Source organism: Bombina bombina, chromosome 1 (genome assembly GCF_027579735.1).
Source record: "Bombina bombina isolate aBomBom1 chromosome 1, aBomBom1.pri, whole genome shotgun sequence".
NCBI classification, from domain to species: domain Eukaryota; kingdom Metazoa; phylum Chordata; class Amphibia; order Anura; family Bombinatoridae; genus Bombina; species Bombina bombina.
This window is the reverse complement of record NC_069499.1, coordinates 881,665,364-881,689,013: the sequence shown is the minus strand read 5'-3', so window position 1 is coordinate 881,689,013 and position 23,650 is coordinate 881,665,364. Positions and strand designations below refer to the sequence as shown.

General features: G+C 43.3%; 1 protein-coding gene across 1 annotated transcript in view; it reads left to right on the top strand.

The window, feature by feature from the left end:
• Window positions 1–23,650, top strand: part of FTO (FTO alpha-ketoglutarate dependent dioxygenase) — a 568,183-nt gene that overhangs the window by 65,003 nt on the left and 479,530 nt on the right. The window contains 1 exon segment of the mRNA XM_053715751.1: window positions 1,271–1,895. Coding sequence (XP_053571726.1) covers window positions 1,271–1,895 — 625 coding nt within the window.

Here is a 23,650-nt window from a genome sequence, read left to right as displayed (position 1 = left end):
GTATACTTAGGAGCCGGCACGTTTCCGGAGCACTATGTGGCAGCAGTTTTGCAAGAATGTTATCCATTTGCAAGAGCACTAGATAGCAGCACTATTTCCTAACATGTAGTGCTCAAGACACTTACCTAGGTATCTCTTCAACACAGAATATCATGAGAACAAAGCAAATTTGATAGAAGTACATTTTTAACTTTTTTTTTTTTTTTTAAATGGTATGCTCTGTCTGAATCATAAAAAACATTTTGGGTTTCATATCCTTTTGACCATGGTACAATTTGCTCATCAGAGCTGCATATTCATCAAACAACTTAATCAACAGAGAAGCACTAAACATTTTGCACAAAAGTGCTACATATTTATCAAACAATTTGCCTGCCAGTGCTGCATATTCATGGAGCATTTTACACTGCAGAGCATGATATCCACTGAACACTCCACCCAGCAGATCAGCAACGTTCAACTGCCCATGCCCATACTGCATATCTTCTATCTAGTCTTTAAATAGGAATTGAGAATTCCATAAAAAAGTGCATCTGCTGAACACATCACAGAACAGCACACAATACCACCGCTGAGGAGGTTTTATTAGGGATGGAATATAACCAGAAGTTATATTTGTAATGTCACTCACAACTCCCATGATACAACTTTTCAGCTTACCTTCACTCTTTGCTTACACTATCACTCCAAGTTTGTACCCATACTCTGTCTCTCTTGCTTCCCAGTTAATTCACATTGCCTATATTCCTAGAGTATTTTCATATAATCCTTAATTTCACATCATATGGATTTTCCATGGGTATTTGCTGTGCCTTTCGAGCCCTCATCTAGCTTTACATTCATTTTTTGGATGTAACTACACTTTATCAAAATCCATATTCTATTACTCCACTATTATATCACCTTTTTTTACTCCCTCCCTCCTCCAGATATTCTCTTGTAGCAAAGTGACATTATACCGTAACATTATTTCCCCATTATTGTGTACCCAACTATGACTATCCATTTTATATGCTTGAGTCGTGTATTTGCAAATAGCTCCTGCATACAGAAGAATATGCATTTAATGATTACTCCAATTTGAGTAGTTTGAGGCATGTTGATTAAAGCTAAATGATCTCTCATTTCATAAATAATGTTTACAGGAAACAAATGAATGTGTGGGAGTTTTTTGTATTTTGTCAGTGAAGGATGTCTCTCCATTATTAATATGCCTAGGTTAGTGGAATTGCACTTTATGTTATCTGTAATACTGTACTTGTCTTTTCAGTGGAAGACCAAATATTCCAAACTGGTTCATAAAGAGTCCAAAGATGTCCCAAAAGAGTTGCATTTTAAAGTCCACAAGGCATTTTTAACCTTTTTGCACAATTGCTGCCTCTTCCAAGATCTTGTACGCTTGAAAGGTAAAGATCTACTCACTCCAGTGTCCCGCATTCTTATTGGACGACCAGGTACTACCTACAAATACTTAAACACCAGACTGTTTGCTGTCCCATGGCCTGACGAAGAGCACAACATTACATACGGCACCGATAGTATTTTTGAAGCTTGCAAAGCCTTTTCTGATCTGAATGCATTTCTCTATTCTCAGACTAACAAATTAATCACTGCCGCTAAGAACACAGAGGAACCGCCCTGTGTTAGACAGCACAGTGCCCCTGAAGATGCTATAGAACACAAGCACCCTGACTCTAGTGAGACAACCCAAGAGGCAGAACAAAGCAGAGTAGCGCCTTACAATGTGACACTAATAAACTACATGGATCCTCAGGACATGCCTTATTTGAAAGAGGAGCCATATTTTGGGATGGGGAAGATGGCAGTTAGTTGGCACCATGATGAGAATTTGGTGGAAGATTCTACGGTTGCAGTGTACAACTTCACCTGCCAAGGTCAGAAATGTTTTTCTAATTTGCAGTATGTGCTCTGGTGGGGAGTTATACGTAAGACTGCAAGAAACCCAATATTTTTCTTTATAAATACACTATTAAATGTAAACGCTATGTGTGTGATTAAAGGGATATGAAACAGTGCTCCTTTAGTAAAAACAAGTATATTAAATCAAAGAAATCATAACAATAAACAGATTGTGTAAAAAAAAGCAAACAACTTTCTTGTTTTCTTGCAAAATTAGATTTTTTTTGCATTGTAGACACTGCCCTCAGGGAGATAAGGGAGGAGACATGTTTTTAACTTATGTTGTATTCTGCCTCTTCTGAGCATGAGCAAAACCTACTGTCTCTAGCATTACCTTAAAAGTATGCAAGGTCAAGTTATTCCAGAAAATGTATACATCAAGCTAGATATGCCTCCCTGTAGAGACCCCAGCCATCTTGTTTTGATGGGAGAGGAAGTAATAGACACTGCATATATTAAGTTAAATAAAAGGTAAAATCCTTTTTCAATGATGAATATTACATATTGCAATGATTTTAAACAGTACATGCATTCTAGACACTAATGATATATTCAAATCAAAGATTAGCCTTAGAATAATATGTAGCTGTATTTTTACTATTATATTAGTTGTTTAATTATTGATGATATAAGTGTAAAAAGTTTAGTTTCTATAAAGTACTCTAGATGCTATAAAGTAATGGATGCTGCCATGTTTTCTTCTTAAATGGAAAGAGCTGCATTCATTTTTTTGGGAAATAAGAACCTGGCCACCAGGAGGAGGCAAAGACACCCCAGCCAAAGGCTTAAATACCCCCACTCCCCTCCTCCCCCAGTCATTCTTTGCCTTTCGTCCCAGGAGGCTGGCAGAGACGTGTCAGAATTTTTTAATTTTTGTTTTTTGTCTCTTATGGAGGGTAGTACTCTTCGGCATGGGACAGGAATTTTAAGTAGTCCTGTCAATCTCTCATTGAGGGCTTGGATGAAAGTTAGAGTCCGGAGATGCAGGGAGAGTCTTTCTGCAAAACCATCCAGACTCATATTAACAGCTCCTCAAGCAATCGGCGTTGTCGAACTTCGCTCCGCTACCTGCTTTCTTCTCTCAAGTCTATGGCGGAGGCGATGCCACTATTTGTCACACTTGAAAAGCCGTGTTACTGTTCCACGTCGTAGATTCCGGTAAGATCATTTCATTTTACTTTATCAATGTACTGTAAGGTGAATGTTTTCCCGAGGGGTTACACACCTTTGCGGATCTAACTACATGACATAAGGGTCTCAGTGAGTCTCTGTAAGTATCTTGGAATCAAGGGTTAATATCTCCTGAGGGGAGTATTGAACAGGGGGGTTTATAATAATGTTTATGTGATTCAACCTGCTTATGTGTGATGTTTATGGGCTCGTGGTTGGAACTTGGAGGCCTTAGGAAGTGACGCGACCTTTTAGTTGGGCACGCTTTTTTGGACTATTCGGTTAACCTTGTGTTCGGGCGTGGTTACGTTCCGTTCCCCCTTTTCGCATTCTTGACCATGTGGCGAAGGAGATATTCTAGTCCGCAGGGGTCTGGTCATAGGAGGTGGTGAGTGCCCCAGCCATTGTGGGTGTCAGGTGCCGTTTTTGTTTTCATACTTTAGTCCATATTGATAATTCCTCTAATCAGTTATGGAGGATTTTGATGCTGAGACTGTGTTCGTTTCAGATTCAGCTACTGAGGATTCTGTTACCAAGACTTTTGATTTCAGATGCTGTGTCCGGTGACGAATCCGGATTGGCCTCGTTGACACATGTCAACCAGTTTTGTTCCGTATGCCATTTCAGAGCGCCTGGTTCTTCGGGCTTGGGGAATCAAGGGACTGCTGAGCCATCCGCCTCTGGGGGTCCTGTCTTCCGAGAGGCGAGTTCCCTACCAATTCATACGTCTACACATGCGGGTAACCCTGTTTCTGATTCCTCCATGCAGGGTGGCGTGTACCCCCCGGAGGTTGCAGCACGTTTTCACTTCCACATATTGTTGGCGATTGTTTGTCTTCAGAGTCCAGACGTTTCTTTGAGAATATGCTTGTGCCCTATTGTCCCAGGCTTTCCGCCTTGTGGGATGTCTTTTATTTGTTTTTGTTTACTTCGGGAACCTTCTGGGATTGATAGTCTTTATTACTTCTTCATAAGATGTTTTGGACATGTTAATCCTATGTTAAAAATGTGTTTTCTTCTATAAGGTACGACGAGTCCACAGATTCATCCTTTACTTGTGGGATATTATCCTCCTGCTAACAGGAAGTGGCAAAGAGCACCACCGCAGAGCTGTCTATATAGCTCCTCCCTTAGCTCCACCCCCAGTTATTCTCTTTGCCTACTCGAAGTACTAGGAAGGATAAAGTGAAAGTTCTGTTTTTAGTTGCTATCTCTTCGGCTCGAAGAGTTTCTGAACTATCTGCATTGCAATACGACTCGCCTTATCTTGTTTTCAATGCTGATAAGGTGGTTTTGCATACCAAACCTGGATTCCTTCCTAAGGTTGTTACTAATAAGAATATTAATCAGGAGATTATTGTTCCTTCTCTGTGTCCTAATCCTTCCTCTAAGAAGGAGCGTCTGTTGCACAACTTGGACGTGGTTCGTGCTTTGAAGTTTTAATTGCAAGCGACCAAAGATTTCCGTCAAACATCTTCTTTGTTTGTTGTCTATTCTGGAAAACGTAGGGGTCAAAAAGCTACGGCTACCTCTCTTTCTTTTTGGATGAAAAGCATTATCCGTTTGGCATACGAGACTGCTGGACAGCAGCCTCCTGAAAGAATTACAGCTCACTCTACTAGAGCGGTGGCTTCCACATGGGCTTTTAAAAATGATGCTTCTGTTGAACAGATTTGTAAGGCTGTGACTTGGTCTTCGCTTCATACCATTTCCAAATTTTACAAATTTGATACTTTTGCTTCTTCGGAGGATATTTTTGGGAGAAAAGTTCTTCAAGCAGTGGTGCCTTCTGTTTAAAAATCTGTCTTGTCCCTCCCGTTCATCAGTGTCCTGTAGCTTTGGTATTGTATCCCACAAGTAAAGGATGAATCTGTGAACTCGTCGTACCTTATAGAAGAAAAGTAAATGTATGCTTACCTGATAAATTAATTTCTTCTATGGTACGACGAGTCCACGGCCCGCCCTGTCATTTTAGGACAGATTATATTTTTTTATTTTAAACTTCAGTCACCTCTGCACCTTTTAGTTTCTCCTTTTTCTTCCTGTACCTTTGGTCGAATGACTGGGGGGTGGAGCTAAGGGAGGAGCTATATAGACAGCTCTGCTGTGGTGCTCTTTGCCACTTCCTGTTACCAGGAGGATAATATCCCACAAGTAAAGGATGAATCCGTGGACTCGTCGTACCATAGAAGAAATAAATTTATCAGGTAAGCATAAATTTACTTTTTCTCTTGTAAGGTGTATCCAGTCCACGGATCATCCATTACTTGTGGGATATTCTCCTTCCCAATAGGAAGTTGCAAGAGGATCACCCACAGCAGAGCTGCTACATAGCTCCTCCCCTAACTGCTATATCCAGTCATTCTCTTGCAACTCTCAACAAGCATGGAGGTAGTAAGAGGAACGTGGTGAAATGTAGCTGTTATCTTGCTTCAATCAAAAGTTTGTTATTTTTAAATGGTACCGGAGTTGTACTATTTTGTCCCTGGCAGAAAAATAGAAGAATCTGCCTGTGATTTCTATGATCTTAGCAGGTTGTAACTAAGATCCATTGCTGTTCTCACACATGACTGAAGAGAGAGGTAACTTCAGCGGGGGAATGGCGTGCAGGTTATCCTGCTATGAGGAATGTGCAGTTAAGATTTTTTCTAGAAGATGTGAATGCTAGAAAATGCCGCTGATACCAAAATTATGTAAGGTAAGCCTGAATACAGTGATTTAATAGCGACTGGTATCATGCTTACTTTGTGAGGTAATACTCTTTTATATTTACAATATAAAACGTTTGCTGGCATGTTTAAACGTTTTTATATATACTTTGGTGATAAAACTTTATTGGGGCCTAGTTTTTTTCCACATGGCTGGCTTAAATTTGCCTAGAAACAGTTTCCTGAGGCTTTCCACTGTGTTACTATGAGTGGGAGGGGCCTAATTTAGCACTTTTTTGCGCAGTAACTTTTACAGACTGAGACCTCCAGCTTCCTCCAGGAGTCCCCTGAATGCTATAGGACATCTCTAAAGGGCTCTTAGGCTTTCCAAAATCGTTTGTTGGGGAAGGTAGGCCCACAGCAAGGCTGTGGCAGTTTAGTGTGACTGTTAAAAAAACGTCTATATCGTTTTTTGATCCGTTTTTTTTTAACTAAGGGGTTAATCATCCATTTGCAAGTGGGTGCAATGCTCTGTTAGCTTATTATACACACTGTAAAAATTTTGTTTGATTTACTGCCTTTTTTTACTGTTTTTCAAATTCTGACAAAATTTGTTTCTCTTAAAGGCACAGTACCGTTTCTTATATTTGCTTGTTAACTTGATTTAAAGTGTTTTCCAAGCTTGCTAGTCTCATTGCTAGTCTGTACAAACATGTCTGACATAGAGGAAACTCCTTGTTCATTATGTTTAAAAGCCATGGTGGAACCCCCTCTTAGAATGTGTACCAAATGTACTGATTTCACTTTAAGCAATAAAGATCATATTATGTCTTTAAAAAACTTATCACCAGAGGAATCTGACGAGGGGGAAGTTATGCCGACTAACTCTCCCCACGTGTCAGATCCTTTGACTCACGCTCAAGGGACTCACGCACAAATGGCGCCAAGTACATCTAGGGCGCCCATAGCGTTTACTTTACAAGACATGGTGGCAGTCATAGATAACACACTATCAGCGGTATTAGCCAGACTACCTGAATTTAGAGGAAAGCGAGATAGCTCTGGAGTTAGACGAAATACAGAGCATACTGACGCTTTAAGAGCTATGTCTGATACTGCCTCACAATATGCAGAAGCTGAAGAAGGAGAGCTTCTTTCTGTGGGTGATGTTTCTGACTCAGGGAAGATGATGCAACCTGATTCTGATATCTCTACATTTAAATTTAAGCTTGAACACCTCCGCGTGTTACTCAGGGAGGTTTTAGCTGCTCTGAATGACTGTGATACAATTGCAGTGCCAGAGAAATTGTGTAGACTGGATAAATACTAGGCAGTGCCGGTGTGCACTGATGTTTTTCCAATACCTAAAAGGTTTACAGAAATTATTACTAAGGAATGGGATAGACCAGGTGTGCCGTTCTCTCCCCCTCCTATTTTTAGAAAAATGTTTCCAATAGACGCCACCACACGGGACTTATGGCAGACAGTTCCTAAGGTGGAGGGAGCAGTTTCTACTCTAGCAAAGCGTACTACTATCCCTGTCGAGGACAGTTGTGCTTTCTTAGATCCAATGGATAAAAAGTTAGAGGGTTACCTTAAGAAAATGTTTATTCAACAAGGTTTTATCCTATAGCCCCTTGCATGCATTGCTCCTGTCACTGCTGCTGCGGCGTTCTGGTTTGAGTCTCTGGAAGAGGCTTTACAGGTAGCTACTCCATTGGATGACATACTTGACAAGCTTAGAGCACTTAAGCTAGCCAATTCTTTTGTTTCTGATGCCATTGTTCATTTGACTAAACTAACGGCTAAGAATTCTGGTTTTGCTGTCCAGGCGCGCAGAGCGCTCTGGCTTAAATCATGGTCAGCTGATGTCACTTCAAAGTCTAAGCTGCTTAACATTCCCTTCAAGGGGCAGACCCTATTCGGGCCTGGTTTGAAGGAGATTATTGCTGATATCACTGGAGGAAAAGGTCATGCCCTTCCTCAGGATAGGTCCAAATCAGGGGCCAAACAGTCTAATTTTCGTGCCTTTCGAAACTTCAAGGCAAGTGCGGCATCAACTTCCTCTAATGCAAAACAAGAGGGAACTTTTGCTCAGTCCAAGACGGTCTGGAGACCTAACCAGACCTGGGACAAAGGTAAGCAGGCCAAAAAGCCTGCTGCTGCCTCTAAGACAGCATGAAGGAACGGCCCCCTATCCAATAACGGATCTAGTAGGGGGCAGACTTTCACTCTTCGCCCAGGCGTGGGCAAGAGATGTCCAGGATCCCTGGGCGTTGGAAATTATATCCCAGGGATATCTTCTGGACTTCAAGGCTTCCCCCCCCCCCCCAAAAAGGGAGATTTCAACTTTCACAATTATCTGCAAACCAGATAAAGAGATAGGCATTCTTACACTGTGTACAAGACCTCCTAGTTATGGGAGTGATCCATCCAGTTCCAAAGGAGGAACAGGGACAGGGATTTTACTCAAATCTGTTTCTGGTTCCCAAAAAAGAGGGAACCTTCAGACCAATTTTGGATCTAAAGATCTTAAACAAATTCCTCAGAGTTACATCATTCAAGATGGAGACTATTCATACCATTCTACCTATGATCCAGGAGGGTCAATACATGACTACAGTGGATTTAAAGGATGCTTATCTTCACATTCCGATACACAAAGATCATCATCGGTTTCTGTTTGCCTTCCTAGACAGGCATTACCAGTTTGTAGCTCTTCCCTTTGGGTTAGCTACAGCCCCAAGAATTTTTACGAAGGTTCTGGGGTCGCTTCTGGCGGTTCTAAGGCCGCGGGGCATAGCAGTGGCCCCTTATTTAGACGACATCCTGATTCAGGCGTCAAACTTCCAAATTGCCAAGTCTCATACGGACATAGTGTTGGCATTTCTGAGGTTGCATGGGTGTAAGGTGAACGAGGAAAAGAGTTCTCTATCCCGCCCTCACAAGAGTTTCCTTCCTAAGGACTCTGATAGATTCTGTAGAAATGAAAATTTACCTGACGGAGTCCAGGTTATCAAAACTTCTAAATTCCTGCCGTGTTCTTTATTCCATTCCTCGCCCTTCGGTGACTCAGTGCATGGAAGTAATCGGCTTAATGGTAGCGGCAATGGACATAGTGCCGTTTGCACGCCTACATCTCAGACCGCTGCAACTCTGCATGCTCAGTCAGTGGAATGGGGATTACACAGATTTGTCCCCTCTACTAAATCTGGATCAAGAGACCAGGGATTCTCTTCTCTGGTGGCTATCTCAGGTCCATCTGTCCAAAGGTATGAGCTTTCGCAGGCCAGATTGGACAATTGTAACGACAGATGCCAGCCTTCTAGGTTGGGGTGCAGTCTGGAACTCCCTGAAGGCTCAGGGATCGTGGACTCAGGAGGAGTCACTCCTTCCAATAAATATTCTGGAACAGAGAGCGATATTCAATGCTCTTCAGGCTTGGCCTCAGTTAGCAACTCTGAGGTTCATCAGATTTCAGTGGGACAACATCACGACTGTGGCTTACATCAACCATCAAGGGGGAACAAGGAGTTCCCTAGCGATGTTAGAAGTCTCAAAGGTAATTCGCTGGGCAGAGATTCACTCTTGCCACCTATCAGCTATCCATATCCCAGGTGTAGAGAACTGGGAGGCGGATTTTCTAAATCAACAGACTTTTCATCCGGGGGAGTGGGAGCTCCATCCGGAGGTGTTTGCACAATTGATTCATCGTTGGGGCAAACCAGAACTGGATCTCATGGCGTCTCACCAGAACGCCAAGCTTCCTTGTTACGGATCCAGGTCCAGGGACCCCAAGGCAAAGCTGATAGATGCTCTAGCAGCGCCTTGGTCCTTAAACCTGGCTTATGTGTTTCCACCGTTTCCTCTTCTCCCTCGTCTGATAGCCAAAATCAAGCAGGAGAGAGCATCAGTGATCTTGATAGCGCCTGCGTGGCCACGCAGGACTTGTTATGCAGATCTGGTGGACATGTCATCCTTTCCACCATGGACTCTGCCGCTGAGACATGACCTTCTACTTCAAGGTCCTTTCAACCATCCAAATCTAATTTCTCTGAGGCTGACTGCCTGGAGATTGAACGCTTGATTTTATCAAAGCGTGGTTTCTCCGAGTCAGTCATTGATACCTTAATTCAGGCACGAAAGCCTGTCACCAGGAAAATCTATCATAAGATATGGCGTAAATATCTTTATTGGTGTGAATCCAAGGGCTACTCATGGAGTAAGGTCAGGATTCCCAGGATATTATCTTTTCTCCAAGAAGGATTGGAAAAAGGATTATCAGCTAGTTCCTTAAAGGGACAGATTTCTGCGCTGTCTATTCTTTTGCACAAGCGTCTGGCGGATGTTCCAGACGTTCAGGCGTTTTGTCAGGCTTTAGTTAGAATCAAGCCTGTGTTTAAACCTGTTGCTCCACCTTGGAGCTTAAATTTGGTTCTTAAAGTTCTTCAGGGGGTTCCGTTTGAAGCTCTTCATTCCATAGATATCAAACTTTTATCTTGGAAAGTTCTTTTTTTGGTAGCTATTTCCTCGGCTCGTAGAGTTTCCGAGTTATTTGCCTTACAATGTGATTCTCCTTATCTGATCTTCCATGCAGATAAGGTAGTTCTGCGTACCAAACCTGGGTTTTTACCTAAGGTGGTATCTAATAAGAATATCAATCAAGAGATTGTTGTTCCGTCTTTGTGTCCTAATCTTTCTTCAAAGAAGGAACGTCTATTACACAATCTGGACGTGGTTCGTGCTTTAAAGTTTTACTTACAAGCTACTAAAGATTTTCATCAAACATCTGCTTTGTTTGTTGTCTACTCTGGACAGAGGAGAGGTCAAAAGGCTTCGGCAACCTCTCTTTCTTTTTGGCTAAGAAGCATAATCCGCTTAGCCTATGAGACTGCTGGCCAGCAGCCTCCAGAAAGGATTACAGCTCATTCTACTAGAGCTGTGGCTTCCACATGGGCCTTTAAAAATGAGGCTTCTGTTGAACAGATTTGCAAGGCGGCGACTTGGTCTTCGCTTCATACTTTTTCAAAATTCTACAAATTTGATACTTTTGCTTCTTCGGAGGCTATTTTTGGGAGAAAGGTTTTACAGGCAGTGGTACCTAACGTTTAAGTACCTGCCTTGTCCCTCCCTTCATCCGTGTACTTTAGCTTTGGTATTGGTATCCCACAAGTAATGGATGATCTGTGGACTGGATACACCTTACAAGAGAAAACATAATTTATGCTTACCTGATAAATTTATTTCTCTTGTGGTGTATCCAGTTCATTTTAAGGCAGGTATTTTTTTAATTTTAAACTACAGTCACCACTGCACCCTATGGTTTCTCCTTTCTCTGCTTGTTTTCGGTCGAATGACTGGATATGGCAGTTAGGGGAGGAGCTATGTAGCAGCTCTGCTGTGGGTGATCCTCTTGCAACTTCCTGTTGGGAAGGAGAATATCCCACAAGTAATGGATGATCCGTGGACTGGATACACCACAAGAGAAATAAATTTATCAGGTAAGCATAAATTATGTTTTTTCCCCTATGAGGGAGAATTTATGCAGCTTGCCGGTTAGGACCCTAGGTGCAGGCTGGTCCTGTCAGGTTTGTTCAGTCTTGCGGCTGTTCAGACACGTGGCACTGTTCTGCTCGGCTGGTTCGGTAGAAGCGCAGAGTGCTCAGGTTATCATTGTTTTTCATGTTCAACTAAGCATTTGAGAGGACCTGTAGGTCCGTGAGGCGGGGGCATTGTTTCAGTCCTTATAGCCTTCAGTCATAGATGGCCGGGCAAGGGAGTTTTTCCGCTGCGTCACTCTGACATCTGATTTCATCAGAACTTAGAGCTTTCCTCCCCCATGTGGTGAAGGGTTGGAGGGCTTAACGCCCCTTACTGCAATTGAGCAGTTTGGCCTTCATTTTTAGGCCTCTGGATTTGTCCTTTTGGGCTTGATCCAACAGCTTGTACAGGATAGCTGTCTAGCATGAGGAAGGTTTGCGGTTTGAAACCAGTTGCAGCTCTTGAGACCTTGCAAGTGTATACGTAAGCTGTTTATAGTGTATCTAGATAAAGCTCTTACTCTTTGACGTGCACTGCCTGTCTGAGTTATAAGAGACCTTTGGGTCTTCTTCCATTGTCTCCAGGTGAGTTGGATCTCCTTTTATGGATCTGTGTTTCCGGGTGATGGTTGTTCCCTGCAGGATTATGTTGAGCTCAGGTTTTTCCGGAGTTGGGTAGGCTTAGTGCCTTTCTCTTCCTTGTGTCCTTTGCTTGTGTGGAGGTGATAGCGAGACTAGTCCTGCTAGTAGGATTCTTTTTGACCTCGAGGTATCCCTTGGTTGTCCTGAGGCTCTGAGAAGTATCTTCATACAATTTCTAGCCTTGCTCCTTGGAGCGTTGGACTTAAGCTAGGGGTGGTTCCTTCCTTTGGTCAGGGCTTTCGAGTTCTTGCTATCTGGATTCTCTGGATATGCATCCATATCCCTTGTGTCTGGCTTTTTGGCCGGCTGGGGTTTTTAGTTCTAGGGTAAGTTTTGCCTGAACTATTGGGGCCCAACCTGTTTTTCTCCCTGAGACTTCCGTTTGCTGAAGCTTCACTTGGCCTTTTTCCTGACCCAGTCTTGGGTGGTTTTGGAATCTTGGATCTCAGGGCTGGTTGGGGTGTTCCACGGTAGTGGGAACTTGGGCTATGTCCTTGGTCCATCTACCTGACCTGGTCATGTTTGGCCAGGTTTTCGGAGTATTTTTTACTCTTTGCCACAGAGTAGCCCATCATCAAAGGGATATGTGCCTTAGTGGTTAGCTCCACAGCTCCCGAAGCAGAAGGTTGTGGGTTTGAACCCAGGCAAAGCTCCTGCTTTCTGATCTGATGTTTGCTTCTGGTGTCAGCTAGCCTTACAATGCAGAAGTTTAAATGGTGGTTAGCTGTGTGGCTTGTGCCTCAAGGGTTGTTGGTTCATGCCCAACTGCTGGCACTAGGATGTCCAATTTCTGGTGCGCCTTAGGGATGCAATCCCCTGGTCAGCTTGCCAGTGTTCCCGTGGATTCCCTGCTCTGCAGGTGAATGGGTTGGCTGTGTCTCTGCTTGGCAAGCTACTTGTAGGGGGATCCTTTTCTAGGACATCTGTGTTGGGAATTTCTCTTCCTATTAGTCGGTGATTCGGGCCTTGAGGACAGTTTTTGCTCTTCCAGGATCATCCCTTTCTATTAGGGGATATTCTCCTCCCTATAGAGATAGAGTCCTTACTTGGGGCTTCTCCTGGATGGAAGGCGGATAGGGGGATTGGTTCCCCCTGGGGTCTTGCTGGCTCCAAGTCAGACTTGTTGGGCCTTTATTTTGATAGATCCTTATGGCTATGGCCTTGCTGTTTTCCGAGTCGGGTTGTACTTGTACTCTGTGGGGATGGCTGTGCTATCCTTATGCTTGTTCCTGTACCTGTTTCGGGATTATTTTGTTTCCCGGTCTTGGATCACTGAGGCTGGGTTGGTCCAGCTGGGTGTGGGTCTGCAGTTTAGGTTGGCCGAGCGGTCTAAGGTGCTGCGTTTGGGTCGCAGTCTCCTCTTGATGTGTGAGCCTTGTTGAGTCTATATTGTTAGCTCTGTCTTCTAGGGTATAGATTTTTATTTCGACTTGCTCCATTGATTTCAGAAGAGGGTTTACTCTTCCTTCGGGTTCTGAGGGTATACTCCCCTTCTCGGGGGCCTCGATTGAGGTTTTGTGTTCCCCTTTTTAGGGTCCTGTGTGTAGGTCCAGCGACTTAGGTTGCCTGGAGCGTGCCCTCTGTCTGGAGGTTGCTTTTGCGGTCTGTTTCTTGCTTGGCTGCTTCTTCCTACTTGCAAGTACCCTCTGTGTGATCCTGTTATGGACTCTGTGTTCTCAACATTGGGGTTTTTCTCCTGGGTGTATTACACACTTTTTCATGGCGAATGTTTTGGTATTCTATGGTCAGAAACTGGAAGGACTTTCAGTTGCATTCCGTGCATGCAGGATTTTGGAGAGACGTCTTTTCTGTCTCTGTGCCCGGTCTTATCCCGGGGTTCGCTTGGTATAGGCATGGCCTCCTTCCCCTGTTTGAGCCCCTTTGGGTCTCTGTGAGCTGGGCTCACTCTTGGAGGTGTTCTTTTTTGTATTAGGGGACCTTTCGGTTTCCTTGGTTCTCCTTGCCTTGTCCCCTTGGGGGTTTTGGCTGGTGTCTCCTTCATTTGTTGGGGATGAGCGGTGGGGGACCACCTGTTGGGCGACGGTGTCTCCTGGAGGACTGTTGGCTCAGTCGAGTCCGTTTGCGCTCTCTAGTTTGGCTTCTGGACTGACTGCGAGTCAGTGTCTTTGGGGCTTTTCCTCTTAAAATGTTTTTTATTGGGTAGAGGTTCAGGCCTGGTGCCCTCAGTATGGGCCGCCTATCGTACCCTTCTGTCTTGGCATTCAGTGTCCTCTATATCTTGGGTATTGTTTTCCCAAAAGTAATGAATGTATCTGTGGACTCTTTCCATTTAAGAAGAAAAACATAAATTATGCTTACCCGATAATTTCCTTTTCTTCTGATGGAAAGAGTCAACAGCTCCCTGCTCGTAATTTTATGTGGGGCGTCATTATTCTTCTGCCACCTTTCACCCTGATATTTCTTCTACTGTTTCTTCTACTGTTCCTTGTTCCTCGGCAGAATGACTGGGGGATGAGTGGAGGGGGAGGAGTATTTAAGCCTTTGGTTGGGGTGTCTTTGCCTCCTCTTGGTGGCCAGGTTCTTATTTCCCAAAATGCAGCTGTGGACTCTTTCCATCAGAAGAAATGGAAATTATCAGGTAAGCATAATTTATGTTTTTAAATAGTTTTCTATTTATCACTGTCTTCTGTGAAGAACAGTTAGGGAAAGATATATAAACCAGGCAATAAAGTAGAGTTGATGTAAACAAGGCTGTTTGTATAGTCTGTTTTATTGCCTGTTTTATATATGTTCCTAATTGCTTGCAGCAGGGCAGTGAGATAAGGTTAAAACTTAAATTTAGACATGGCGACATCCATTACTTTATAAAAACTCAATGGAATTTAAAAATCCAACCTTCATTTAGAGTTAAATTACAGGAAAAGGGGCCAAAACTATATTACAAAGTTTTTTAACTACACATAATTAAACATTTTATAGTGCTTTTTTATTACACGAATAATACAGACTGTTTAAAGTGAAGGTAAACTTTGATGAATGAAAGCCCGGTTTTTAAAAATACTATTAAAAACAGGGGCACTTTCATTCATCAAAGTTTAGAAAGCAGTTATTTTGTTTAAAAACTTACCTTCTCTTCACAGCCGGAGCAGTTTCCCCGCTCGGAGATCCTCTCTTAACATGTCAGCAATGACTAATCCGGCTTCCTTAGGCCATGCCGTGATTGAAAGAAGCCGGATTAGTCATTGCTGATGTGTGAAGAGAGGATCTCCGGGCGGGGGAAGCTGCTCCGGCTGTGAAGAGGAGAGAGGTAAGTTTTTTGTTTGCTTTCTAAACTTTGATGAATAAAAGTGCCCCTGTTTTTATTAGTATTTTTAAAAACCGGGCTTTCATTCATCAAAGTTTACCTTCACTTTAATATCACTTTAAAATGCCAGCAAACTAGAGGTCTGGTGGCATAATGTAAAGAGGGAATATTTTTTTTCCCATTTCCATTGGTATTTTATGATTCATTGCTAATGGGTATGTAACTTCATATCTCTTGCAGAAGATGTACCAGATGTCATCAGGACTACTCCTTTTCCACTATATATACCTAGTACAGAAACAAATCACCAAATCTGGAATTCCAAAATCCACAATTAATTCAGAATTAAAAAAAAATAAAAGTATTACAAATTACTATTTATTTCATACAGGTGGTGAGATTCTTTGATCCATTACTCCTGGGAATTACTCTTCTCTACCACTAGGAGGAGGCAAAGACTTCCAAACCCCAAGAGCCCTATAAAACCCCTCCCACCTCACACATACCTCAGTCTTTACTTTGCCTCCACTGGAGGTGGTTAAAGAATGAAGATTCTTCTGAGAGAGGGGGTTTCAGTTTATATTGAGGTTTCCCCTTAGATTACAGTGCTTGTGAGAGGGATGTATACGAGGTATGGTTTGTTACTTTTTTTCATCTCATGGGAATTTTTTAATAAACCTTCCATTAATTGGTTTCAGGGACATATATTTTCTTTTGCCTCCCTTTATGGATATACAATATACTCCTATTCCTATTGTATTGCCGTGTCATTTAATATAATGAAGCAGTCTCATTTTGTCCCTAAATCTACCATAGAAACTGAGTCCCCTGAACTCCTTTCTACCAATATTAGATGTTATTATAAAAAAAGCTGAGGTGCCAGCTCATTTATGTGACTGATGCTTAGAATTATTAAAGCAATCAGACCAACCTAATGCTGTTTCTCTGGGTATCAATGCACCTACTGTTTGTTTATTACAGGAGACTATTGATAATGTTTCACCTACTGTGAACATTTTTATCAAGGCTGCAGTTTCTGAGGCGCTGGCTGCTCTCCCACCTTCAGACAAGCATTGAAGGTCAGTTCAGATTTTACCTTCTACAAGTTCTATGTGTCCTGAATCCAGGCATACTGTTATATCTTCAGTTTAAGATTCCTCATCAGCAGAGGAAACTTCACTATCTGATGTTAAACCTTATATTTCCTCTTTCTCTTGTTAAGTGTATCCAGTCCACGGATCATCCATTACTTGTGGGATATTCTCCTTCCCAACAGGAAGTTGCAAGAGGATCACCCACAGCAGAGCTGCTATATAGCTCCTCCCCTCACTGCCATATCCAGTCATTCTCTTGCAACTCTCAACTAAGATGGACGTCGTAAGAGGACTGTGGTGTTTTATACTTAGTTTATTTCTTCAATCAAAAGTTTGTTATTTTTAAATGGTACCGGAGTGTACTGTTTATCTCAGGCAGTATTTAGAAGAAGAATCTGCCTGCGTTTTCTATGATCTTAGCAGAAGTAACTAAGATCCTTTGCTGTTCTCACATATTCTGAGGAGTGAGTTAACTTCAGAGGGGGAATAGCGTGCAGGTTTTCCTGTAATAAGGTATGTGCAGTTAAAATATTTTTCTAGGGATGGAATTTGCTAGAAAATGCTGCTGATACCGAAGTAATGTAAGTAAAGCCTTAAATGCAGTGATAGCGACTGGTATCAGGCTTATTAATAGAGATACATACTCTTATAAAAGTGTATTTTAAAACGTTTGCTGGCATGTTTAATCGTTTTTTACATATGTTTGGTGACTTATTGGGGCCTAGTTTTTTCCACATGGCTGGCTTGAATTTTGCCTAGAAACAGTTCCCTGAGGCTTCCCACTGTTGTAATATGAGTGGGAGGGGCCTATTTTGGCGGTTTTTTTTGCACAGCAAAAATTACAGACACAGACATCCAGCTTCTTCCTGCATGATCCAGGACTTCTCTGAAGGGCTCAAAAGGCTTCAAAAGTCATATTGAGGGAGGTAAAAAGCCACAGTAGAGCTGTGGCAGTTGTTGTGACTGTTTAAAAAACGTTTTTGTCATTTGTTATTCCATTTTTGGTATTAAGGGGTTAATCATCCATTTGCAAGTGCGTGCAATGCTCTGCTAACTTATTACATACACTGTAAAAATTTCGTTAGTGTAACTGCATTTTTTCACTGTTATTTCAAAATTTGGGAAAATTTGTGTTTCTTAAAGGCGCAGTAACGTTTTTTATATTGCTTGTAAACTTGTTTTAAAGTGTTTTCCAAGCTTGCTAGTCTCATTGCTAGTCTGTTTAAACATGTCTGACACAGAGGAACCTACTTGTTCATTATGTTTGAAAGCCATGGTGGAGCCCCATAGGAGAATGTGTACTAAATGTATTGATTTCACCTTAAACAGTAAAGATCAGTCTTTATCTATAAAAGAATTATCACCAGAGGGTTCTGTCGAGGGGGAAGTTATGCCGAGTAACTCTCCCCACGTGTCAGACCCTTCGCCTCCCGCTAATATGGCGCCAATTACATCAGGGACGCCCATAGCGATTACCTTGCAGGACATGGCTGCAATCATGAATGATACCCTGTCAGAGGTATTATCTAGATTGCCTGAATTAAGAGGCAAGCGCGATAGCTCTGGGGTTAGGAGAGATACAGAGCGTGCAAATGCTGTTAGAGCCATGTCTGATACTGCGTCACAGTATGCAGAACATGAGGATGGAGAGCTTCAGTCTGTGGGTGACATCTCTGACTCGGGGGAAACCTGATTCAGAGATTTCTAATTTTAAATTTAAGCTTGAGAACCTCCGTGTATTGCTTGGGGAGGTATTAGCTGCTCTGAATGACTGTAACACAGTTGCAATTCCAGAGAAATTGTGTAGGCTGGATAGATACTATGCGGTGCCGGTGTGTACTGACGTTTTTCCTATACCTAAAAGGCTTACATAAATTATTAGCAAGGAGTGGGATAGACCCGGTGTGCCCTTTTCCCCACCTCCTATATTTAGAAAAATGTTTCCAATAGACGCCACTACACGGGACTTATGGCAGATGGTCCCTAAGGTGGAGGGAGCAGTTTCTACTTTAGCAAAGCGTACCACTATCCCGGTTGAGGACAGTTGTGCTTTTTCAGGTCCAATGGATAAAAAATTGGAGGGTTACCTTAAGAAAATGTTTATTCAACAAGGTTTTAATTTACAGCCCCTTGCATGCATTGCGCCTGTCACTGCTGCGGCGGCATTCTGGTTTGAGGCCCTGGAAGAGGCCATCCAGACAGCTCCATTGAATGAAATTATTGACAAGCTTAGAACGCTTAAGCTAGCTAACTCATTTGTTTCTGATGCCATTGTTCATTTGACTAAACTAACGGCTAAGAATTCCGGATTCTCCATCCAGGCGCGTAGGGCGCTATGGCTTAAATCCTGGTCAGCTGACGTGACTTCAAAGTCTAAATTACTCAACATTCCTTTCAAGGGGCAGACCTTATTCGGGCCTGGCTTGAAGGAAATTATTGCTGACATTACTGGAGGCAAGGGTCATACCCTTCCTCAGGACAGGGCCAAATCAAAGGCCAAACAGTCTAATTTTCGTGCCTTTCGAAATTTTAAGGCAGGAGCAGCATCAACTTCCTCCACTTCAAAACGAGAGGGAACTGTTGCTCATTCCAGACAGGCCTGGAAACCTAACCAGTCCTGGAACAAGGGCAAGCAGGCCAGAAAGCCTGCTGCTGCCCCCAAGACAGCATGAAGGAACGGCCCCCTATCCGGAAACGGATCTAGTGGGGGGCAGACTTTCTCTCTCCACCCAGGCGATTTTTGCCTAGAAACAGTTTCCTGAGGCTTTCCACTGTTGTAATATGAGTGGGAGGGGCCTATTTTAGCGCTTTTCTGCACAGCTAAAATTACAAACAGAGACATTCAGCTTCCCTCAGCAGTTCCATGCATGATATAGGACATCTCTGAAGGGCTCAAAAGGCTTCAAAAGTCGTGTTTGAGGAAGGTAAAAGCCACAGTAGAGCTGTGGCAGTTGTTGTGACTGGTTAAAAAACGTTTTTTTCATTTGTTAATCCGTATTTGGTGTGAAGGGGTTAATCATCCATTTGCAAGTGGGTGCAATGCTCTGCTAACCTGTTACATACACTGTAAAAATTTCGTTAGTGTAACTGCCTTTTTTCACTGTTATTTCAAATTTTGACAAAATTTGTTTTTCTTAAAGGCGCAGTAACGTTTTTTATATTGCTTGTTAACTTGGTTTAAAGTGTTTTCCAAGCTTGCTAGTCTCATTGCTAGTCTGTACAAACATGTCTGACATAGAGGAAACTACTTGTTCATTATGTTTAAAAGCCATGGTGGAGCCCCATAGGAGAATGTGTACTAAATGTATTGATTTCACCTTAAACAGTAAAGATCAGTCTTTATCTACAAAAGAATTGTCACCAGAGGGTTCTGTCGAGGGGGAAGTTATGCCGACTAACTCTCCCCACGTGTCGGACCCTTTGCCTCCCACTCAAGGGACGCTCGCTAATATGGCGCCAAGTACATCAGGGACGCCCATAGCGATTACTTTGCAGGACATGGCTGCGATCATGGATAATACCCTGTCAGCGGTATTAGCCCAATTGCCAGAATTTAGAGGCAAGCGCGATATCTCTGGGGTTAGATGAAATACAGAGCGTGTAGATGCTGTAAGGGCCATGTCTGATACTGCGTCACAATATGCAGAAGCTGAGGACGGAGAGCTTCAGTCTGTGGGCGACATATCTGACTCGGGGAAACCTGATTCAGATATTTCTAATTTTACATTTAAGCTTGAAAACCTCCGTGTATTGCTTGGGGAGGTGTTGGCTGCTCTGAATGACTGTGACACAATTGCAGTGCCAGAGAAATTGTGTAGACTGGATAAATACTATGCAGTGCCGGTGTGTACTGATGTTTTTCCAATACCTAAAAGGTTTACAGAAATTATTAATAAGGAGTGGGATAGACCCGGTGTGCCGTTTCCCCCCCCTCCTATATTTAGAAAAATGTTTCCAATAGACGCCACTACACAGGACTTATGGCAGACGGTCCCTAAGGTGGAGGGAGCAGTTTCTACTTTAGCAAAGCGTACCACTATCCCGGTTGAGGACAGTTGTGCTTTTTCAGATCCAATGGATAAAAAATTAGAGGGTTACCTTAAGAAAATGTTTATTCAACAAGGTTTTAATTTACAGCCCCTTGCATGCATTGCGCCTGTCACTGCTGCGGCGGCATTCTGGTTTGAGGCCCTGGAAGAGGCCATCCAGACAGCTCCATTGAATGAAATTATTGACAAGCTTAGAACGCTTAAGCTAGCTAACTCATTTGTTTCTGATGCCATTGTTCATTTGACTAAACTAACGGCTAAGAATTCTGGATTCTCCATCCAGGCGCGTAGGGCGCTATGGCTTAAATCCTGGTCAGCTGACGTGACTTCAAAGTCTAAATTACTCAACATTCCTTTCAAGGGGCAGACCTTATTCGGGCCTGGCTTGAAGGAAATTATTGCTGACATTACTGGAGGCAAGGGTCATACCCTTCCTCAGGACAGGGCCAAATCAAAGGCCAAACAGTCTAATTTTCGTGCCTTTCGAAATTTTAAGGCAGGAGCAGCATCAACTTCCTCCACTTCAAAACGAGAGGGAACTGTTGCTCATTCCAGACAGGCCTGGAAACCTAACCAGTCCTGGAACAAGGGCAAGCAGGCCAGAAAGCCTGCTGCTGCCCCCAAGACAGCATGAAGGAACGGCCCCCTATCCGGAAACAGATCTAGTGGGGGGCAGACTTTCTCTCTTCACCCAGGCATGGGCAAGAGATGTTCAGGATCCCTGGGCGTTGGAGATCATATCTCAGGGATATCTTCTGGACTTGAAAGCTTCTCCTCCACAAGGGAGATTTCATCTTTCAAGGTTATCAGCAAACTAGATAAAGAAAGAGGCATTCCTAAGCTGTGTGCAAGACCTCCTAGTAATGGGAGTGATCCATCCGGTTCCGCGGACGGAACAAGGACAGGGATTTTATTCAAATCTGTTTGTGGTTCCCAAGAAAGAGGGAACCTTCAGACCAATCTTGGATCTAAAGATCTTAAACAAATTCCTCAGAGTTCCATCATTCAAAATGGAAACTATTCGGACCATCCTACCCATGATCCAAGAGGGTCAGTACATGACCACAGTGGACTTAAAGGATGCCTACCTTCACATACCGATTCACAAAGATCATCATCGGTTCCTAAGGTTTGCCTTTCTAGACAGGCATTACCAATTTGTAGCTCTTCCCTTCGGGTTGGCCACTGCCCCGAGAATTTTTACAAAGGTTCTGGGCTCACTTCTGGCGGTTCTAAGACCGCGAGGCATAGCGGTGGCTCCGTATCTAGACGACATCCTGATACAGGCGTCAAGCTTTCAAATTGCCAAGTCTCATACAGAGATAGTTCTGGCATTTCTGAGGTCGCATGGGTGGAAAGTGAATGTGGAAAAGAGTTCTCTATCACCATTCACAAGAGTCTCCTTCCTAGGGACTCTTATAGATTCTGTAGAGATGAAAATTTACCTGACGGAGTCCAGGTTATCAAAACTTCTAAATGCTTGCCGTGTCCTTCATTCCATTCCACGCCCGTCAGTGGCTCAGTGCATGGAAGTAATCGGCTTAATGGTAGCGGCAATGGACATAGTGCCATTTGCGCGTCTGCATCTCAGACCGCTGCAATTATGCATGCTAAGTCAGTGGAATGGGGATTACTCAGATTTGTCCCCTCTACTAAATCTGGATCAAGAGACCAGAGATTCTCTTCTCTGGTGGCTTTCTCGGGTCCATCTGTCCAAGGGTATGACCTTTCGCAGGCCAGATTGGACGATTGTAACAACAGATGCCAGCCTTCTAGGTTGGGGCGCAGTCGGGAACTCCCTGAAGGCTCAGGGATTGTGGACTCAGGAGGAGAAACTCCTCGCAAAAAAATATTCTGGAGTTAAGAGCAATATTCAATGCTCTTCTAGCTTGGCCTCAGTTAGCAACACTGAGGTTCATCAGATTTCAGTCGGACAACATCACGACTGTGGCTTACATCAACCATCAAGGGGGAACCAGGAGTTCCCTAGCGATGTTAGAAGTCTCAAAGATAATTCGCTGGGCAGAGTCTCACTCTTGCCACCTGTCAGCAATCCACATCCCAGGCGTAGAGAACTGGGAGGCGGATTTTCTAAGTCGTCAGACTTTTCATCCGGGGGAGTGGGAACTCCATCCGGAGGTGTTTGCTCAACTGGTCCATCGTTGGGGCAAACCAGAACTGGATCTCATGGCGTCTCGCCAGAACGCCAAGCTTCCTTGTTACGGATCCAGGTCCAGGGACCCGGGAGCAACGCTGATAGATGCTCTAGCAGCTCCTTGGTTCTTCAACCTGGCCTATGTGTTTCCACCGTTTCCTCTGCTCCCTCGACTGATTGCCAAAATCAAACAGGAGAGAGCATCTGTGATTCTGATAGCGCCTGCGTTGCCACGCAGGACCTGGTATGCAGACCTAGTGGACATGTCATCTCTTCCACCATGGACTCTGCCTCTGAGGCAGGACCTTCTAATACAAGGTCCTTTCAATCATCCAAATCTAATTTCTCTGAGACTGACTGCATGGAGATTGAACGCTTGATTCTATCAAGGCGTGGCTTCTCCGAGTCAGTCATTGATACCTTAATACAGGCTCGGACGCCTGTCACCAGGAAAATCTACCATAAGATATGGCGTAAATATCTTTATTGGTGTGAATCCAAGAGTTACTCATGGAGTAAGGTTAGGATTCCTAGGATATTGTCCTTTCTCCAAGAGGGTTTGAACAAAGGCTTATCAGCTAGTTCTTTAAAAGGACAGATCTCTGCTCTGTCTATTCTTTTGCACAAGCGTCTGGCAGAAGTTCCAGACGTCCAGGCATTTTGTCAGGCTTTGGTTAGGATTAAGCCTGTGTTTAAAACTGTTGCTCCCCCGTGGAGCTTAAACTTGGTTCTTAAAGTTCTTCAGGGAGTTCCGTTTGAACCCCTTCATTCCATTGATATTAAACTTTTATCTTGGAAAGTTCTGTTTTTGATGGCTATTTCCTCGGCTCGAAGAGTCTCTGAGTTATCTGCCTTACATTGTGATTCTCCTTATCTGATTTTTCATTCAGACAAGGTAGTTCTGCGTACCAAACCTGGGTTTTTACCTAAGGTGGTTTCTAACAGGAATATCAATCAAGAGATTGTTGTTCCATCATTGTGTCCTAATCCTTCTTCAAAGAAGGAACGTCTTTTGCATAATCTGGACGTAGCCCGTGCCTTGAAGTTTTACTTACAGGCTACTAAAGATTTTCGTCAAACATCTGCCCTGTTTGTCGTTTACTCTGGACAGAGGAGAGGTCAAAAAGCTTTGACAAACTCTCTCTCCTTTTGGCTTCGGAGCATATT